General features: G+C 41.2%; 3 protein-coding genes and 1 non-coding gene across 5 annotated transcripts; 2 read left to right on the forward strand and 2 right to left on the reverse strand.

Annotated features, from left to right (window-relative positions):
* The first annotated feature begins 1620 nt into the window (after positions 1 to 1620).
* rpl39 (ribosomal protein L39) lies at positions 1621 to 6539 on the forward strand. Its single transcript, XM_085467333.1, has 5 exons — positions 1621 to 1642; positions 1822 to 1906; positions 2271 to 2376; positions 2690 to 2793; positions 6327 to 6539. The coding sequence occupies exons 1-5, from the start codon at positions 1621 to 1623 to the stop codon at positions 6373 to 6375; spliced, it is 366 nt and encodes a 121-aa protein (XP_085323459.1). The 3' UTR covers positions 6376 to 6539.
* LOC146717943 (small nucleolar RNA SNORA69) lies at positions 4996 to 5130 on the forward strand. Its single transcript, XR_014915867.1, has one exon. It is a non-coding gene; the product is annotated as a small nucleolar RNA SNORA69 (small nucleolar RNA).
* sowahd (sosondowah ankyrin repeat domain family d) lies at positions 5892 to 8600 on the reverse strand. Its single transcript, XM_085433488.1, has 2 exons — positions 8473 to 8600; positions 5892 to 8339 (listed from the first exon to the last, which is right to left on the reverse strand). Exon 2 carries the CDS (start codon positions 8223 to 8225, stop codon positions 7257 to 7259), a length of 969 nt encoding a protein of 322 aa, XP_085289614.1. The 5' UTR covers positions 8226 to 8339; positions 8473 to 8600; the 3' UTR covers positions 5892 to 7256.
* A 184-nt stretch (positions 8601 to 8784) lies between these two features.
* On the reverse strand, positions 8785 to 16071 carry pttg1 (PTTG1 regulator of sister chromatid separation, securin). Of its 2 annotated transcripts, none has more exons than XM_085433515.1 (6): positions 15911 to 16071; positions 14229 to 14316; positions 13996 to 14126; positions 13822 to 13918; positions 10869 to 11027; positions 8785 to 8917 (listed from the first exon to the last, which is right to left on the reverse strand). In XM_085433515.1, exons 2-6 carry the CDS (start codon positions 14314 to 14316, stop codon positions 8835 to 8837), a joined length of 558 nt encoding a protein of 185 aa, XP_085289641.1. In that variant the 5' UTR covers positions 15911 to 16071; the 3' UTR covers positions 8785 to 8834. The 2 variants fall into 2 exon arrangements, with proteins under 2 accessions (XP_085289641.1, XP_085289637.1); XM_085433511.1 differs by having other exon boundaries at positions 15855 to 15921.
* Between the last annotated feature and the right edge of the window lie 30 nt (positions 16072 to 16101).

Here is a 16101-nt window from a genome sequence, read left to right on the forward strand (position 1 = left end):
TCAAACCTGCTTAACAGCAGCTGTACCAAATGTGAATCATGGTGGTGGTAGCATCATGCTCTGGGGCTGTTTTGCTTCCAGTGATACTGGTACATTGCACAAAGTGGATGGAATAATGGAGGAGAGGACTACTTATTTTTCAACTTTGCCTCAAATCAACAGCTACATGGTTGAAACTTGAATACAGCAGGGTGCTCCAAGAGGACAATGATTCTAAACACACATCAATATTTGTTTTGAAATGGAAAAATCAGGATAACATTAAGCTTCTGGGCCTCAGCTCTATTGAAAATTTGTGGACTATGCTTAAAAGCCAGGAAACCAAACAATTTAAGTGAACTCTATCAATTCTCCTAAGAAGAGTAATCAAATGTCCAGCCAGAATAATGCCAGAAGCATCTGCTCGAGATGCAACTTGCTAAGGGACATTTAACTTAATATTGCATACTTCAGGATTAATGAAAATCCAAAATAAATTCAAACCCGTGCACCCAGTTCTTGTTTTTTAAGATCATTAAAGATGCTGTACAATGTTTTTACCTTGGAAAGAGATCAAGAAATCATTAAAAGCTCAAATTACCATGACATTCACAATGACTTCCACTGTAGCATAGCAAAATAAATAAAAATATAAATAAAACTCCTTTTCTCCACTTGTAGTTATGCTCCTACTTCTGTTTTTTTCTGTTTCTTCTCTAAAATTCATCTTAGGATTTGGTGAGTGACAAGCATCTGTATTATGTTGTCTGTGGTTTACTGAGTATAGACACCTGAGGCCAGCACTATGGCTTCACTGAGGCTAACAACAGCAATCAGGCTAAGCGATGACACAAAGGCAGTCATCAACTCCCAATCTCACAATGACGCTTTCACATGAAAGAGGCGGTGATGGTGGAATATGACCAAACACAAACAGGGACGTGTCTGCTGGCAGCATTGCGGCTCATATTACAAAAGAAAATACAACTTTTATCTTTGAAAATTTTTAAGAGGTTAAACACAGTGCAGGTTGGAAGCATGTAGCATGTCTATCCAAGCGGAAGCCAGGAAGAAAAACTGAAGAAAAAAAATGCCATTAAAACAACAGTGAATCTGGCAAATTAGAATAAGTGAAGAATGGATCAACCATCCAGTGCACAACAGAGGTGTGGAAGAGGGTGGAGCCAGGGTGGAATGGATGGAGACAGGTGTCAGGGTTCATTTCTGTTAGCAGGATCACAGCAAGAGTGAAAGGGAAGGTTTACAAGGTGGAAGTGAAACCTGCAAAGCTGGAGGTGACCGAGTTGAAGATTTTCACTGGGAGTGACAAGGTTGGACAAGATTAGAAATGAGTACATCAGAGGGACAGCTCGGGTCAGGCTATTTGGAGACAAAGTTAGTGAGGCAAGTCTGAGATTGTTTGGACATGTGCAGAGGAGGGATAGTGGATATACTGGACATGGAATCTTGAATGTGGAGGTGCCAGGCAGAAGGAAACATGGGAGACCACAGACAAGATTTGTGGATGTAGTGAGTGAATGATCTTTCTGAAGAGCTGGCCAGGTGGCAGAGATTCAACCACAGAATGGGGTGTGTACTGTCCTTAGTGATACTGTCTGCTTGCCTTTTCTCTCCATGATGATGGCACAGATTGAGTCCAGATGTGGGAGCTTCATCTCAACAATGTGCTTTGCCATTTTCACCACTTGGTGAAGATCTTTCAGAAGTGCAGATGGCATACCACACTGGTTCACCATTTATCAGGATGGATTCCAGTGTACTCCTGTTAGAAGTTCAGTTTCTGAGGAGGCCTGGCCTGCTGAGGAGTATGCTAGGAATAAGATGAGACGGAGGCAGATGAGCTACCATGGCAACCCCTACAGAGACCATATGAAAGAAGAAGAAGAAGAAGAAGAAGAAGAAGAAGGTCAAGTAATGACTAAAACCTAGACTTTAGGATTTTAAAGCAGGTACTCTGCTTTAAAATCATATATTGCAATTTTATAGGGAAAAAAGTTAAAAACTGGAAAGTATATCAGAAATACATTAACTCCTGTGATTTTGTGTTTCTTGATCAATTCAGCTATGGTGCTCAAAGACTTTAGATGCTTTAGATGCTCTGTGACCATATTGGTGTGAAGTGACTACCGGGTAAAACTAAAAAAAACTGAAGTCAGTTATCCTGTTTTTTAGTTCAAGGCTCTGTGTGAACTATCTCTTGAATGAAAGGTAAACCGTTAAAACTATGACATGTACTTCCTCTAATGACACGTTGGTGTCGCTGTTTGTAGGACGTGGAACAGTTTTTTGGACGCTTATTGGTCAAAAAGCCGTGGCGTCACTTCTCTCGTTCTTTTCGACCACCGCCATAGTGGGGAAAGGACTGTGGAGAAAATGGTAAATAGAAAATCTACAAACATCCGAGCTAGCATGGCTTATTAAAGTTCCCCGAAACCTTAAGCATTTAAAACTAAAATTATTGTCACGATAACAATGTGTATGTTATACGAAAAAAATGAGATGGAGCATATTAAAAGTGCTCAGTGATGCTAGCCGGTACGGTGGTTCTGCGCATGCTAGCGGCCAGCTTGTTTATTTTAGCACTGAAAGCTTTAAAAAATTAGTTTTAAACCAGAAGCATTTGGTTAAAGATGTATATACTTGGTGTTTTAAACGATTGTGCTAATACGGTGTCTTTTACGTCTTCCAGTCGTCCCACAAGACTTTCAGAATCAAGCGCTTCCTCGCCAAGAAGCAGAAACAGAACAGGCCGATTCCTCAGTGGATCAGAATGAAGACCGGCAACAAGATCAGGTGAGCTTACCATGACTGATTTTACCTGCCCTGTGCATCTTGTAAGGCCGAGAGCTGACGGTATACGGGTTCCCACATTTGTACACGTTATTGTAGTCATGCAATCCACCTCTGTTCAGTGCTGCAGGCTTATGAGAACCAAGACAGAAAAGGGAAAGATGATTTTTTTTTTTCCAAAAAAAGCTGTAAAGTGTCTAGTTTCAAACATTCTTTCAAGCTGCATATGACCATTTAAGATTAGTATATTTATTTTCATCATGTCTCCCCCACCACTGGAATCCTCTGCCTCATCCTTCTCACCCATAAACAGGCTTATTTGTTCCCAACTCAGAATCGGTCAGACCAGATTGAAAGAACGTTTAAGTAACATCAGGTCCATTAGAACCTATTCCGGTCAGCTGGTTTTCAGGGTTTTCCATTGGGTCATAGTACCTGATAGCAGGTACTTTTTCAATACGTACTTCGCCAGGGTCCAAGCGATCTGAAAAAGCAAACAACCCCACACATATTAGGTGGCGCTGTAATAGAAAACGAGTCACCCTGATCAGAGTAGGTACTAATGGGAAAAGGGCCAGTCACTTTTTAGGTTTTATACCTTTTTTTAGGACTCCTTGCTGTCCACATCAACAGCTTTGTCAGTCAATGTAATCATTTGATTGTTGTGTCCTGCACATCCCTGCTTCCTTTATTTTCCATTTGTGAATTCATCAGTTCTCTGTAATCCAGTCATAAGGCAGGCAAGGGGAGAGGAGAGATTTGAATACTCTTGCATGAAGTGCGGCCTCATTGCCGTTTAAGGAGAGAAAGTTTCTAGTTAATAATAAACTTTAAATAAATCATTTAGTTTTGCTGTGGAAAAAGTAGAAGTGTATGAATATATTTAATATTCTGTAAATAAATAAATAATGATAATTCACTTAAGTCCCGTTCAATGCTAGATTAATTTTATTGTAGCATTTTAATGCATATTGCAGCCATTGTAAAATGAATGTATCTTTGAAGCTTATAATGACCCCGTTGAGGCTGCTGTAGCTGGTGCAGCAGTAAGTGATGTAGCTGATGTTGTTGGTGAACTTTGATATCACACTGTATTCTAGGGCTGTTCGATATAACAATATATATCGGATGACGATGTAAAAACGTCTATCGTTTCATTTTACGCTATCGTTTGTTTCGTGGTGTCGCAAAATAAACTGTTTACAACAATATTTTTTTCATGGTTTTGATGTTACTGTAATGACTATATTCATTTGTTAAAGTTCTCTCTTTCTCTTATATTTAATATAACCACACTACAGACGGACAAGCGACTGTTTTTATGCATTGTCATTATCAACAACGACGGTAAAACCATCGCGTGTCCGCTTGTTTATTTTCCACATAAACCTTTTCACAATAAAGCTCAAGATCCTGTTGAGACTTTTCAAAATAAACCGAATCACGTAAAAGAGTATGCAGAGTATTTACAGATGAGAAGCAAAAAAAGAGCCGTCAGGTGCTAAAAAATAAACCTTAGACTCAGACGTTAGAACAGGCTTTCCCCCGCAGCACGCCATGTAATAAATACTCACAAAGCAAACGGCGGCCGTTACAACTTATGTCTAAAAATGTATCGTTTCATGCATCGGTTAAAACACTCGACTCCAGCTACATGAGGCGCAGCTGGAAACACTTCACGCAAGTCGAGCTGCCCGAGATTCACAGAATTTACAGAAAATGTTACATTTTCGTGATTTATATCGTTATCGGGACAATATAATTCTTATATCGGGATATGAGATTTTGGTCATATTGCACAGCTCTACTGTATTCCTAATATTTCTAGCACAGTGTATATCATCGGAGATGCCTTTAAGCCTCTTTTCCCCTTGTTGCAGTGGTTTTGAATTTAACTTGTAAATTTGGTGTCGAAAATATTTGTGCTCATGAAATTTCCTTAAAGGTGGAAATCAGTAATTCCACCGTGCGGGTTGTTAAGAGTACTGCAGGGAGGATAGATTAATTTGAAAAGAACTCCATAATTTCAGGTTTTTGTGATGTCAGCGTTGCGATTAGGTGGTTCACAGATGGCTCAAATCTTAGTGAAGCTGAGTGTCTGTTTAAATGGGCTGTCAACATTCAGTTTCATTGCTGAGCTGCACGTGTTATCAGGAAGTGCTGACGCACCTGAGTGTAATTGCAGGGAGGAACATCATCTCATGTAAAGCAGGTCTGCAATTGCAGCACTTAGTTACAGTGGAGTGCTGTCATTAACCCTGCTGAGAGCATGTTTCTGCTGCAGAGCTTGTTCTCTCACTTGCTGTGCCGGTGATGAGGAAACTCTGTAGCCGAACACTAATGACCGATCTGCTGTTCTTTGGCTCCGTCATCTTGTATAAACTCTGTGGATGCCATGATTGCCATGAATACTGCAGTGATTTAGTGCCTGTAAAAAGTGACATTATTTCTAATTATCTCTTCAAAGGGGAATTTAAATTCACTAAATCACTATAGGGCTTTGTATTGATTTATAATATTTATCACACTGAAGAATACACAATGTACATGCTGTGCTGGAGAATCTGAAACTAGACGCACATCAAACAACTTTGCATACTCTGAACCCGTGAACCAACGATTCATTTGAATATTTCCTTGGTGTGGAGCATTATTAAGAAAGCTCTCACCACTCAATAGAGACTGTTAAAGCTACTATTTACATGGTTTTGACCACTTAAATTGTTGTAAAACCATCTTAGTGTTTTGAAAGCTCATGTGATGCAAGAGATCTGACACCATGGGAGACTGTTCTCATTACCCAATGATTTGTGATGGACTAATCCTTGCTCAATGAACATTGGATGATCCTCCTTTGACTTAAAAAAAAAAAAAAAAAAGAAGACCACAAATAATGAACTTTTAATATGATCTGAAACTGGTTGTTGAGCCCAAAACGTAATCTTGCAAGGCTTTACTGAGGTTACAGACGTTTGTCTCGAGTTTGAAAAAGACCTTTAGTCTTCTTGTGAGCAGAAAAGTACTCCCCTTGTGGTCATTTAAAGGATTGCAGGTTTAAGGTACTTAGCTTCACTTTTCAGTACCTGAAGCATTTTTCCACGTTTTATACTGTCTGCCTGTGAGTTTGACTTTTGTGAAAACTTGCATACCCCCATTTTGCACACACATAAATTAACTTACCAAAATAAATCTCTTTAAAGGTATACATTTATTAGGAAGAGCACATGGTTAGGTGCATTTAGTAATCCATTAAGTGTTCCACGGTGGCAGGTTGTACTAAAATCACATTTATTAGCTACACTGGTGTTTGTTTTTCCTGCTATAATAAGCTCCCCCAAAAAATTCAGTTTATTTGCAGTTTGACACCAAGTAAAACCATCAGCAACAGAGATAATATTAGCCTTTTATGTTTTTGTACAGAGAGGTTTTAATTCTTTCCACTCAGGGTTTGACAGCGTGACAGTTTAATAGTTTGCCAACATCAGAATCTCAGTGTTTTCCTCCTGACGGATTTATTTTTTGTTCTTTCATTTTAGGTACAACTCCAAGAGGAGACACTGGAGGAGAACCAAGCTTGGCCTGTAAACATGAGGCTCTGTGGATCCCAGCATCACAACATGCGCCAGGAACTCCAGCTGATGGACTGACTGCAGGGGACAAGCCATGTTATCTGGAGCAGGAATCATTTTGTACAGATACTCTGGTTATACTCATGTTTGACAATAAAAGATCATTGATCAAATGTGAAATGCTTGAGTGGCGTCTTTTTCTCTCCCGCAAAGTGTTTACTTTTCTCAGGAAAATCAAATATGTAGAAGCTGCCATGCTGACACAGCTCGGCAAAAAGAAGCACTTGGACTGAAAGGGGGTTTGTGTTTGACCACACAGCTAACACTTCTGAATCACAGTTTCATGGAAAACTGTTCACTTGCTGTTTAGTGTGAATTTGACTTCTGACTTTGTAGTCTTTGGAATAAATACCAGAGGTATTAAAGGAAGCCTCAATAAGCAGCAGGATGAACTAGGAAAAAATGATTTCAGAGCTCATACACTGCAGGGAAAGCTCCTACACAGCCAATTACTAATATTGGAGTTGACACAAGTAGCGCAAATGAGTCTGGGCAGGAAGCGGGAAAAGTCCATTAAAAGCAGCTTATGAAAGACAAAGTAACACTTTAAAGTTTGGCTATTTTACTGAAATTTGTTTAGAAATCAGTCATGTAAACACTGCTGGTCTTGGATGAGTGAAGCACATCCACCAATATAAATGGGTATTTTGTTTCTGGAAAGCATACTTGAAAAACTGCACATTCTTGCTGCCTTAACATTTAGCTTGATCTTTACCGCTTGAGTAGTCACCACTGCCTACAAACTAGCCTTTCACTGTCTTCACGACCCCTTCTGAAACTAACATAAAAATAGTGGAGTGATGATGCACATATTGGAAAGTATGTGTCATCCCCCACTCATGTTTTGCTTCCAAGCAAAGGAGGAAAGGAGGGCAGCAGCTTTTTTAGAGACCCAAGCCTCCAGCGGCTTCTCCTCTTAGTCCGGTCAAAGTGCTTCACTTCCTCTGCCTCCACAGCATCGTCCTCTTCACATGCGGTCAAGTTCACTGCGCCAGCGCAGTTGTTGTTGCCGTTCTTGTTGACGTTTTGCGTGCATCCCCAGCTGTGCTCTTCATCCCAGGCCCCCAGCAGCTCCTTCATCTCCGGCGGGGCGTTTTCCCTCAGATACTGCCAGGGCCTCTTTCCGTTGTAGTCCATTGCGTCCACGTTGGCATTGAAAGCTCCGACCAGCAGCTTGATGACCATGTACTGACTGTGCATGCTGGCGAGGTGCAGAGGCGTGAGCCCACCGCTGCCCTTCAGGTTCACGTTCACGGGGATGCCCTCGCTTTGTGCGTAGCGCAAAAGTTTGATCAGAGTCTCGTCCTGTCCCCTCTTGGCCAGCCAATGCAGGACCGAGTAGCCGCTGATGAAATCCTTCCTGGTTAATAGCTGGGGGTCCTCTGAGATAAAATCCATGATGATTTCATAGCTGCCCTCCACCGCTGAGAGCATCCACGCGTGCTCCATCGGATACAAAGCCCAATCCGTGTCCTCCTCGCCGGAGCGGCTGTAATTCTGCGAGGACAGCACGCTGCTAAACCCGCTGTTGGACGAGTTCCCCAGAAGCAGTTCCTTCAGGTACTTTTTACGCATAGCGGGTGTGATAGACTCCCTCTCCGGAGCGGCGCTGTCACAGACTTCTTGCTGCCTCTGCAGCCTCGTCCTACGCTGGAAACCCCCGGGCACTGGCATGGGCATGACCTGCATGCCGTATCTGGACACTCGCTCCACAACGGTGCCCTTTTTAGACCCCCTGCCGCCGTGGGCGTCGGTATTGCTGACAGCTGGTTCAGACATAGCTTCATCCGAGCTGCGCCCAAGCATGTCTGAATTCTTCTGCAGAGCTCAAGGCTACTTCCTTTTTATTTAGACAACACCCGAAGATATGTCAAATTATAAACATGAAACCATTTCCTCCGCTTGACTGGACTCGGTCCCCTGTGTAAGGGAGGAAAAAGCTCTTTAAAAACATTTCAGCTAACGCGATTATTGGCGAACACAGAAGTTCCTCATTTTGCCATGTTAAGCCAAACCTACGCTTAAGTTTCCGTCTAAAACGGCTGCCACTCACCTGTTCTGCACTCAAACCGCACACACCGACTCTTCAGGTGTGCCACCCAATAGGTGATCTAAAAATCACGTAACACGTCACGAGTAATTTTAACCGTTCATCCCCCAAAAAGTTACGTGACGCAGATTATTCTTAGTCTTGCAAGAGGAACCGAGACAAAGTCCACTCATCTCCCAATAGCGGGAAACCCTCACATGACCACTGATGGACTTTAAAAGCAGGAAGTAATATCCGGCATACTTTCATGGCCAGTCACCAATTATAAAGTGGAGCTCCAGCACATAAAACACACCATGCACGATTTAAAAACAAAAAAACAAAAACAACTTTATTTCAATTAAAAGCAGACAAAAAACACAACTTTAATCAGTATCAGGTTCTGGAGGAAGCTCCACTGTTAGCTCCTCGAGCGTCTGAAGAAAGGCATCCAGCTCCACATGGCAATCTGAAGAGAGATACGGGGAATTTAATCATACAGAAGGTTAATGATACCTGTAGTTAATTATACCAGGAGATTCAAACTTGCACTTCGGATGCAAAGATACAATTACGGTTGCTTGATAAAAGTAGTTTTATTTGAGGGCTGCATACCATTTATAAATCCCAAAGTCCTAAATTGTACATCTAATCCATTAGAGCAGAGGTTGAGAAATTGAGAAAGTAGAGGTCAAATTGAGGGCCACATAAATGCCATGTTTGTAATGTCTCATTCCAGAGTCTGTTTATAGTGGCAGCTGTCACTTTTGTGCTTGTGTGTAGTTTTAACCGTTTTTGAGGCGAGGTTTCTTGATACTAGGTGCACTTGTCAGAGTTGGGAAGATTTAATTTGCTACGATGGAACAGAATTTAAATTTGTTTTTACTCTTGCAGTTAACAGCCATCACAGGGTACGCCATACTGCAAGACAGAACCAACATGAGATGATTTCGGGCTGATAGGAATTAAACAGCTTTCCAGGAAGAAAGCTCTGGGAAAACCCTGTTTGTTTTAGCGTGACGGACAAGAGAGCCCAGGGGTGACACTGAAGAAAATGTATTAGTCATATTTCCCAAAGGCTCCTGAATCATAGCTTAGGAAGGCACTAATATCCTTGCCCTAATTTTATGTTGGGCAATACTGGCCCTGCTGACAGTAGCGTTTATGTCAGAGGCTGGTATTTGGTTCAAGTCATCAATTTTGCACAGGTAAGAGGCAAAATGTATTCAAGTGTAAAAACCACCAATGCATCTCCAGCATTACGTGAAGTGAAAATGAACTGTACAGCCACATTTCTTTCCTCGTTGGGCCCCTTGTACTACACAGAGCCCAGCCCTGTTCCCTAAGGCATGATTTGAGCTTATACAGGCAACTTCAAACTTCCCGAGTTTTCTGTGTTATGTCACCATGGTAACTTATGCTGTAGAGCAGGTTAAGTCTGTAGCAAATTCTCTGGAAAGTCATCACCATTCCTGGAAGACACCTTAGACCTGTGATAAGAATCTGCATTTGTCACAGGTTCTTAGGATTTAAATTTATTCCTCAGTTACCGGTTTCCCTTTGGCCAATAAAAACCATTTCATTGTTCTATAAACAGTGATCTAAGAAAAGGACACCTAATTTTAATCAAATTCACTTCTTACTTCCATTCATCTTTTCAGACTGTTCAACACCAGAGCTGCCACAGAGACTAAAAAGCCATCTCGTGCACATCTAAACATTAATTTAATAACAGTTGCAGTCTGTTAAATTCTGCTATGCCTTAAAGACAGCTGTGATACTGTTTGTCTTAACTGGCATTTATTATTCTCACCTTTCCTTCCTGGCTGTAATAAAGCAGTCATTTCAGTCTTGTCCGATTTAGACTACTGCAGGAAATCCACGTTGTTACTTATGATTTGACCACAAACCCCTTTTAAGCCATTTACATCATAGCCTTTTACGTAACCTGATGTACATCTCCCGAGAAATGCAACTACACCTCAGGCTGACCTAACCTGCAATGACCAAATTATGTTGGAGGCTACGGTGTATGGTTGAAAGGCGTTTCCGGTTATGTCGCAAGTTATGACAGATTTCCTGCAGTAGACCAAATCCGGGATTACTGACCAGAAGTCCTTAACACATTCAGGGTTTAATGCGCTATTGTGCCATGCTTCTCTCACACCTGTATTGTGCGCTTAATCCCCCCCCCTTCAGTTTTATCTTTCCCTGCAAAATCAGTTGCTCTGCAGCCAGCAGACTTATCTAAAATAAATAAAGGAAGCTAGGAGAATGACTCATTTAGGTGAACTAAACCTTACAAAGCTGCTTTGTTAGAGTGCAGCAATATGCATGATTATTATTAACCACTGCAGTGGTTCTTTGAATAAACCAGGTGCTTGAAATAGGGTTCTTTGCCCCTGACCAAAAGTTGATACCTGAATGTTTCAAAGTCACAGCTGGTGGGTTTGGGAGTGGTGCCAGCTCTTCAAAGTCATCCTCACACATATCAGGTACTTGTGAGAAACAGGCGAGTCCAGGTAAAGCAAGTTTACTTAGAGGAATCAAGTCTTCAGGTACGTCATACCTCAAGTACTCTGGAAATGCAAATAGAAAACAAGGAAAGGTTGTTGAGGAGATCCATGGAATTGAAAATTTTTACCTTTTGTTAAGGTTACAAGCTAATACTTCTATCACAAAATGGGACAAGTGGTTTCCAAATAAAGAACTTTGTGTTGACAAGATTGATTGTTAGTTAATTTACAAACCAAACAATCAATCTTGTCAACACAAAGTTCTTTATTTGGAACACAGTTCTACAAGAAAGATAAGTTACTGAGAAAGTGGTTGTGCTTAAAGTGCTGCACTGAGCTGAAATTTAAAACGTCAAGATATTTTAAATGAAATTTTACATTAAGTGCCTCAAAGGCTTCAAACTGAACAGCTTGATATATTATGGACCATCTTCCATTGCAGTCACATGCCCCTCAGATGGTCAACTCCAAATGCAGTATTGCCAGCCATGGTCTTTCCACACTCACGACAGTAAATGCACTGGATCATGTTGCCAGCTTTGAAATGTATACACTTTCCCCATTTTACTATCAGCGGGCTCTGGCTCAGTTGATCGTATGTGGCTAATTATCTGATGCCATCTCTGGACTAGTGTTAGACAGGAAAGTTATCAATCGTTCTTTTCATTTTTTCCCCTCATTGCCCACAGCTATAGTGGGGCAAAAAAGTATTTAGTCAGCCACCGATTGTGCAAGTTCCCCCACCTAAAATGATGACAGAGGTCAGTAATTTGCACCAGAGGTACACTTCAACTGTGAGAGACAGAATGTGAAAAAAAAAAAAAAAAAAATCCATGAATCCACATGGTAGGATTTGTAAAGAATTTATTCTTAAATCAGGGTGGAAAATAAGTATTTGGTCACCTCAAACAAGGAAAATCTCTGGCTCTCACAGACCTGTAACGTCTTCTGTAAGAAGCTTTTCTGTCCCCCACTCGTTACCTGTATGAATGGCACCTGTTTGAACTCATCATCTGTATAAAAGACACCTGTCCACAGCCTCAAACAGTCAGACTCCAAACTCCGCCATGGCCAAGACCAAAGAGCTTTCGAAGGACACCAGGAAAAGTATTGTAGACCTGCACCAGACTGGGAAGAGTGAATCTACAATAGGCAAGCAGCTTGGTGTGAAAAAAATCAACTGTGGGAGCAATCATCAGAAAATGGAAGACATACGAGACCACTGATAATCTCCCTCGATCTGGGGCTCCACGCAAGATCTCATCCCGTGGGGTCAAAATGATCATGAGAACGGTGAGCAAAGATCCCAGAACCACACGGGGGGACCTGGTGAATGACCTGCAGAGAGCTGGGACCAAAGTAACAAAGGTCCCCATCAGTAACACACTACAACGGCAGGGAATCAAATCCCGCAGTGCCAGACGTGTTCCGCTGCTGAAGCCAGTGCATGTCCAGGCCCGTCTGAAGTTTGCCAGAGAGCACATGGATGATACAGCAGAGGATTGGGAGAATGTCATGTGGTCAGATGAAACCAAAGTAGAACTTTTTGGTATAAACTCAACTCGTCGTGTTTGGAGGAAGAAGAATACTGAGTTGCATCCCAAGAACACCATACCTACTGTGAAGCATGGGGGTGGAAACATCATGCTATGGGGCTGTTTTCCTGCCAAGGGGACAGGACGACTGATCCGTGTTAAGGACAGAATGAATGGGGCCATGTATTGTGAGATTTTGAGCCAAAACCTCCTTCCATCAGTGAGAACTTTGAAGATGAAACGAGGCTGGGTCTTTCAACATGACAATGATCCAAAACACACCGCCCGGGCAACAAAGGAGTGGCTCCGTAAGAAGCATTTGAAAGTCCTGGAGTGGCCTAGCCAGTCTCCAGACCTCAACCCCATAGAAAATCTGTGGCGGGAGTTGAAAGTCCGTGTTGCTCGGCGACAGCCCCAAAACATCACTGCTCTCGAGAAGATCTGCATGGAGGAATGGGCCAAAATACCAGCTACTGTGTGTGCAAACCTGGTAAAGACCTATAGTAAACGTTTGACCTCTGTTATTGCCAACAAAGGTTATGTTACAAAGTATTGAGTTGTATTTTTGTTATTGACCAAATACTTATTTTCCACCCTGATTTACGAATAAATTCTTTACAAATCCTACCATGTGGATTCATGGATTTTTTTTTTTTCATATTCTGTCTCTCACAGTTGAAGTGTACCTCTGGTGCAAATTACTGACCTCTGTCATCATTTTAAGTGGGGGAACTTGCACAATCGGTGGCTGACTAAATACTTTTTTTGCCCCACTGTACATCCACTTCTACTGGGCCTAAGCTACTCAACTTTTTTTTTTTTTTTTTTTTTAAAGTTGGACCATTGAGAAATTAGGACGCATGTGCGACCAAATTGGTTGCACTCTAGAGCCTTGTATATGTCTCACCCACATTTGTATACATGTGGTCAATTCATGAATACAATGCTGTGTTTTCACTACTAAAATTGCCTCAGTCGACTGCTTCCTTCTTTGGTCTTGGGGGGAAAAAAAAAGAAAAGAAAAAAGTGTAAAACCTTCATTAAAAATAATTTTAAAACACATTTTAAAAGCCACATCATGGCCTTATTCAAGTACACCCGAATCATATTTTGATTTCACAAGTTTGAGGCAAACCTTCCGATTACTTAACCAAATCAAATTAGCTTCAAATGAAAGCATAAACTTGTGCTACAGTGCAGCAGCATTTTAAAATTGACGGGTCAAATATGCAACAACTTTCCAAATTCTGCCTTACTGTTTTTGCCCTTTTAAAATAACCACCAAGCAGAACTTGACAATTACAACTTATAGCATCAGTTACCTAGTGGGTCATAAGAGAACAACTTCTCAGTTTCTGGATACTCCACATTGGCTTGAGGTGCATTTTTGGCTTTTGTTTCCTCAAGGCAAACTGGTGGCTGTGGCAGAGAAAAATCAAATAAGTCAGAATACAGCCAAGCATTTAGTGTATACTTGAATAATTATATAGTCCAACCTGTTTTAGGAGTTTCTTCTCTTGTTTGCTGATGGCAGGGGTCGAGACTTTTACGTTAAGGCAGCCGAAAGCCTTACGTCCAGATGGCAAGGGGGTGCTGAATGGTTTTGTAGGAGATTTGACTAGTTTCTCTGAATGCAGGGACAAAAATGTTAACGTGGCACCTATGCAAACGTTATCAGTGTTTCAAGAGCAGAAAAAAAGAAAGTCGACCAAAGACATAATTTTCATACCTGGAGCAGACTGAAGCCGCTGCCTCATTTTCTGTGTAGGTGCATGGAGACCTGCATTTTCCCGCTCTGCAAAGATTATATTGGCCATCTGAAAACAAGAAGACACTGGCTACTGCAGCTTTATGTAGGGAGAATTTCTATAGCAGTGTTTAATACATTACAGCAAAGAGTGCCTCTTAACAGGCTAGCCCTTTTCTTGCTTTTGTCATGTAGTACTAAACTGAATACAATCAGCATTTGTATGTGTGTGAATGAGACTTTCCCCAAGTAAAGAGTTGGGTGAGCATCAACTCCTAATAGCCAACTGCTTTAAGTTCAGTACCCTTTTATGAATACAGTGCTGGAACTAATGGCAAGTTTGGCAGCATTACAGGCTACAGCATTGTTGCAGCAAACATAATATGCTTCTACTCATCATACCTTAAAGACCTCTTAGCACCATATTTCAACAATGCACTTCGCTCCCAGAGTGCAGGCTTAATTTCAGTTCCTAGAGTTTCCAGAAGTAGAATGGGAGGCAGTGCCTTCAGCCTGCTCGTACTGAACCAGCTTCTACTTTGGGGTCCGGAAACTGACAACAGCTCTGTTAAAAGTTAGGTGTAAATCCTTTTTCTAAAGCTTCTAGTTAGAGTTGAGGTGACCCTGAGGTTCTGCAACATACATCAGATTCATTCATCTCCCTCTAAACTTCCAACAAGTTGCAGCAGATGGTTTCTAATGCAATTATAATTCAAACCAAAACAAATAAAAGTCTGCAAAATAGAATGAATTTGGAAAGTAAAGCACTGAAAGGAAAGACCAAAACAAATTGGTAAAACTAGTCAATTTATTTTAGCTCAGTGTAATGAAAACAGTGAGGCCTGCTGTGATGTACAGTTTGGAGATGTTAGCAAAGGAGGTGTCAGGGTTATTTTCCCTCCACTGGAAGTGATCTGGATGGACAGGACCAAATGAGTATATCAGAGAGACAGTTCAGATGGAACAATAGAGTTAAAGTTATAAGGCTGAGACGGTTTGGATACTTGCAGAGGGTTGGTTTGACAGGGGAGCATGACAGGGATACTGAGATTGTTGTGGTGGTCTTTAAAAGGGAGCAGCACAAAGAGAAAACACTTTGGGACAATTTGTTATTTACATTAAATTTCAAGTAACTGCATAGCTCGGGCGGACCCTTTTAACCATATGATTGAAAAACAAACTCAAATCATTTTCCCAATCAAAATAAAGAGTGCTGCCTCCTAGCGGCTTTTCTTTTTAAAGGAAAAAAAAAGAATTTGTTTGATAAAGTAGAAATAATATAGCATCGATTAACATTAGATGTAGTGTTCACGGGTAAACTCATTAAGGAAATGAGTGAATCCTTGTCTCCAGTTTATGCAAATACATACGAGTACAAACTGATGTTATTGGATGCCAAACAGCAACACGTAGTAGTAAGTTTAGTAAAGTTAAGCAAAACACTTCCACCATAACGAATAAAACTTCTGGTGAACAGAAAAGGTTGATTTTGAGGTAGTCTTAAAACAAAAGGGAGATACAGAATCAAAATGTTGCTTTAGTGCGCTAACTAGCTAGCACGCTAGCTCACGTCATTGACAAAGCGTCTTCGCCATTTAATAAACTTACCGTCGCTGCTAATGAAGTCAACATTTGCTTTAACAGACCGTTAACACCAACATTACCTCAGTCCTCTGTGATAGTCGCCACTAGCTGCTCCCAGATCACAAACTTGTTTTGGTACGAAAACTTGTACAGCTGCTACCGCGAATCGTTTTTAAATTCACGGTCCACCTCCCATTGGTCGATGTAGCACACATGACTTGAAATGGGCGTTACGCTAAAAAAATAAATATCTGCCAACAGAAATGCTTTA

Source organism: Copadichromis virginalis, linkage group LG2 (assembly GCF_057382275.1).
Source record: "Copadichromis virginalis isolate Kocher_CV1m ecotype Utaka linkage group LG2, C_Virginalis_male_GT1.1, whole genome shotgun sequence".
Taxonomy (NCBI): domain Eukaryota; kingdom Metazoa; phylum Chordata; class Actinopteri; order Cichliformes; family Cichlidae; genus Copadichromis; species Copadichromis virginalis.

What these genes read in the sequence shown, in the direction of transcription:
- sowahd (XM_085433488.1), bottom strand. Translation starts at nt 8,225, where the DNA reads ATGCTTGGGCGCAGCTCGGATGAAGCTATGTCTGAACCAGCTGTCAGC.
- rpl39 (XM_085467333.1), top strand. Translation starts at nt 1,621, where the DNA reads ATGGCACAGATTGAGTCCAGAT. An exon ending in AGAAGAAGAAGAAGAAGAAG is followed by an intron (nt 1,907 to 2,270) that starts GTCAAGTAATGA and finishes CGCTGTTTGTAG; the next exon opens with GACGTGGAACAGTTTTTTGG. An exon ending in AAGACCGGCAACAAGATCAG is followed by an intron (nt 2,794 to 6,326) that starts GTGAGCTTACCA and finishes CTTTCATTTTAG; the next exon opens with GTACAACTCCAAGAGGAGAC.
- pttg1 (XM_085433511.1), bottom strand. Translation starts at nt 15,878, where the DNA reads ATGTTGACTTCATTAGCAGCGACG. An exon ending in AGAAGAAACTCCTAAAACAG is followed by an intron (nt 13,919 to 13,995) that starts GTTGGACTATAT and finishes TCTCTGCCACAG; the next exon opens with CCACCAGTTTGCCTTGAGGA. An exon ending in GTTCTCTTATGACCCACTAG is followed by an intron (nt 11,028 to 13,821) that starts GTAACTGATGCT and finishes TTGCATTTCCAG; the next exon opens with AGTACTTGAGGTATGACGTA.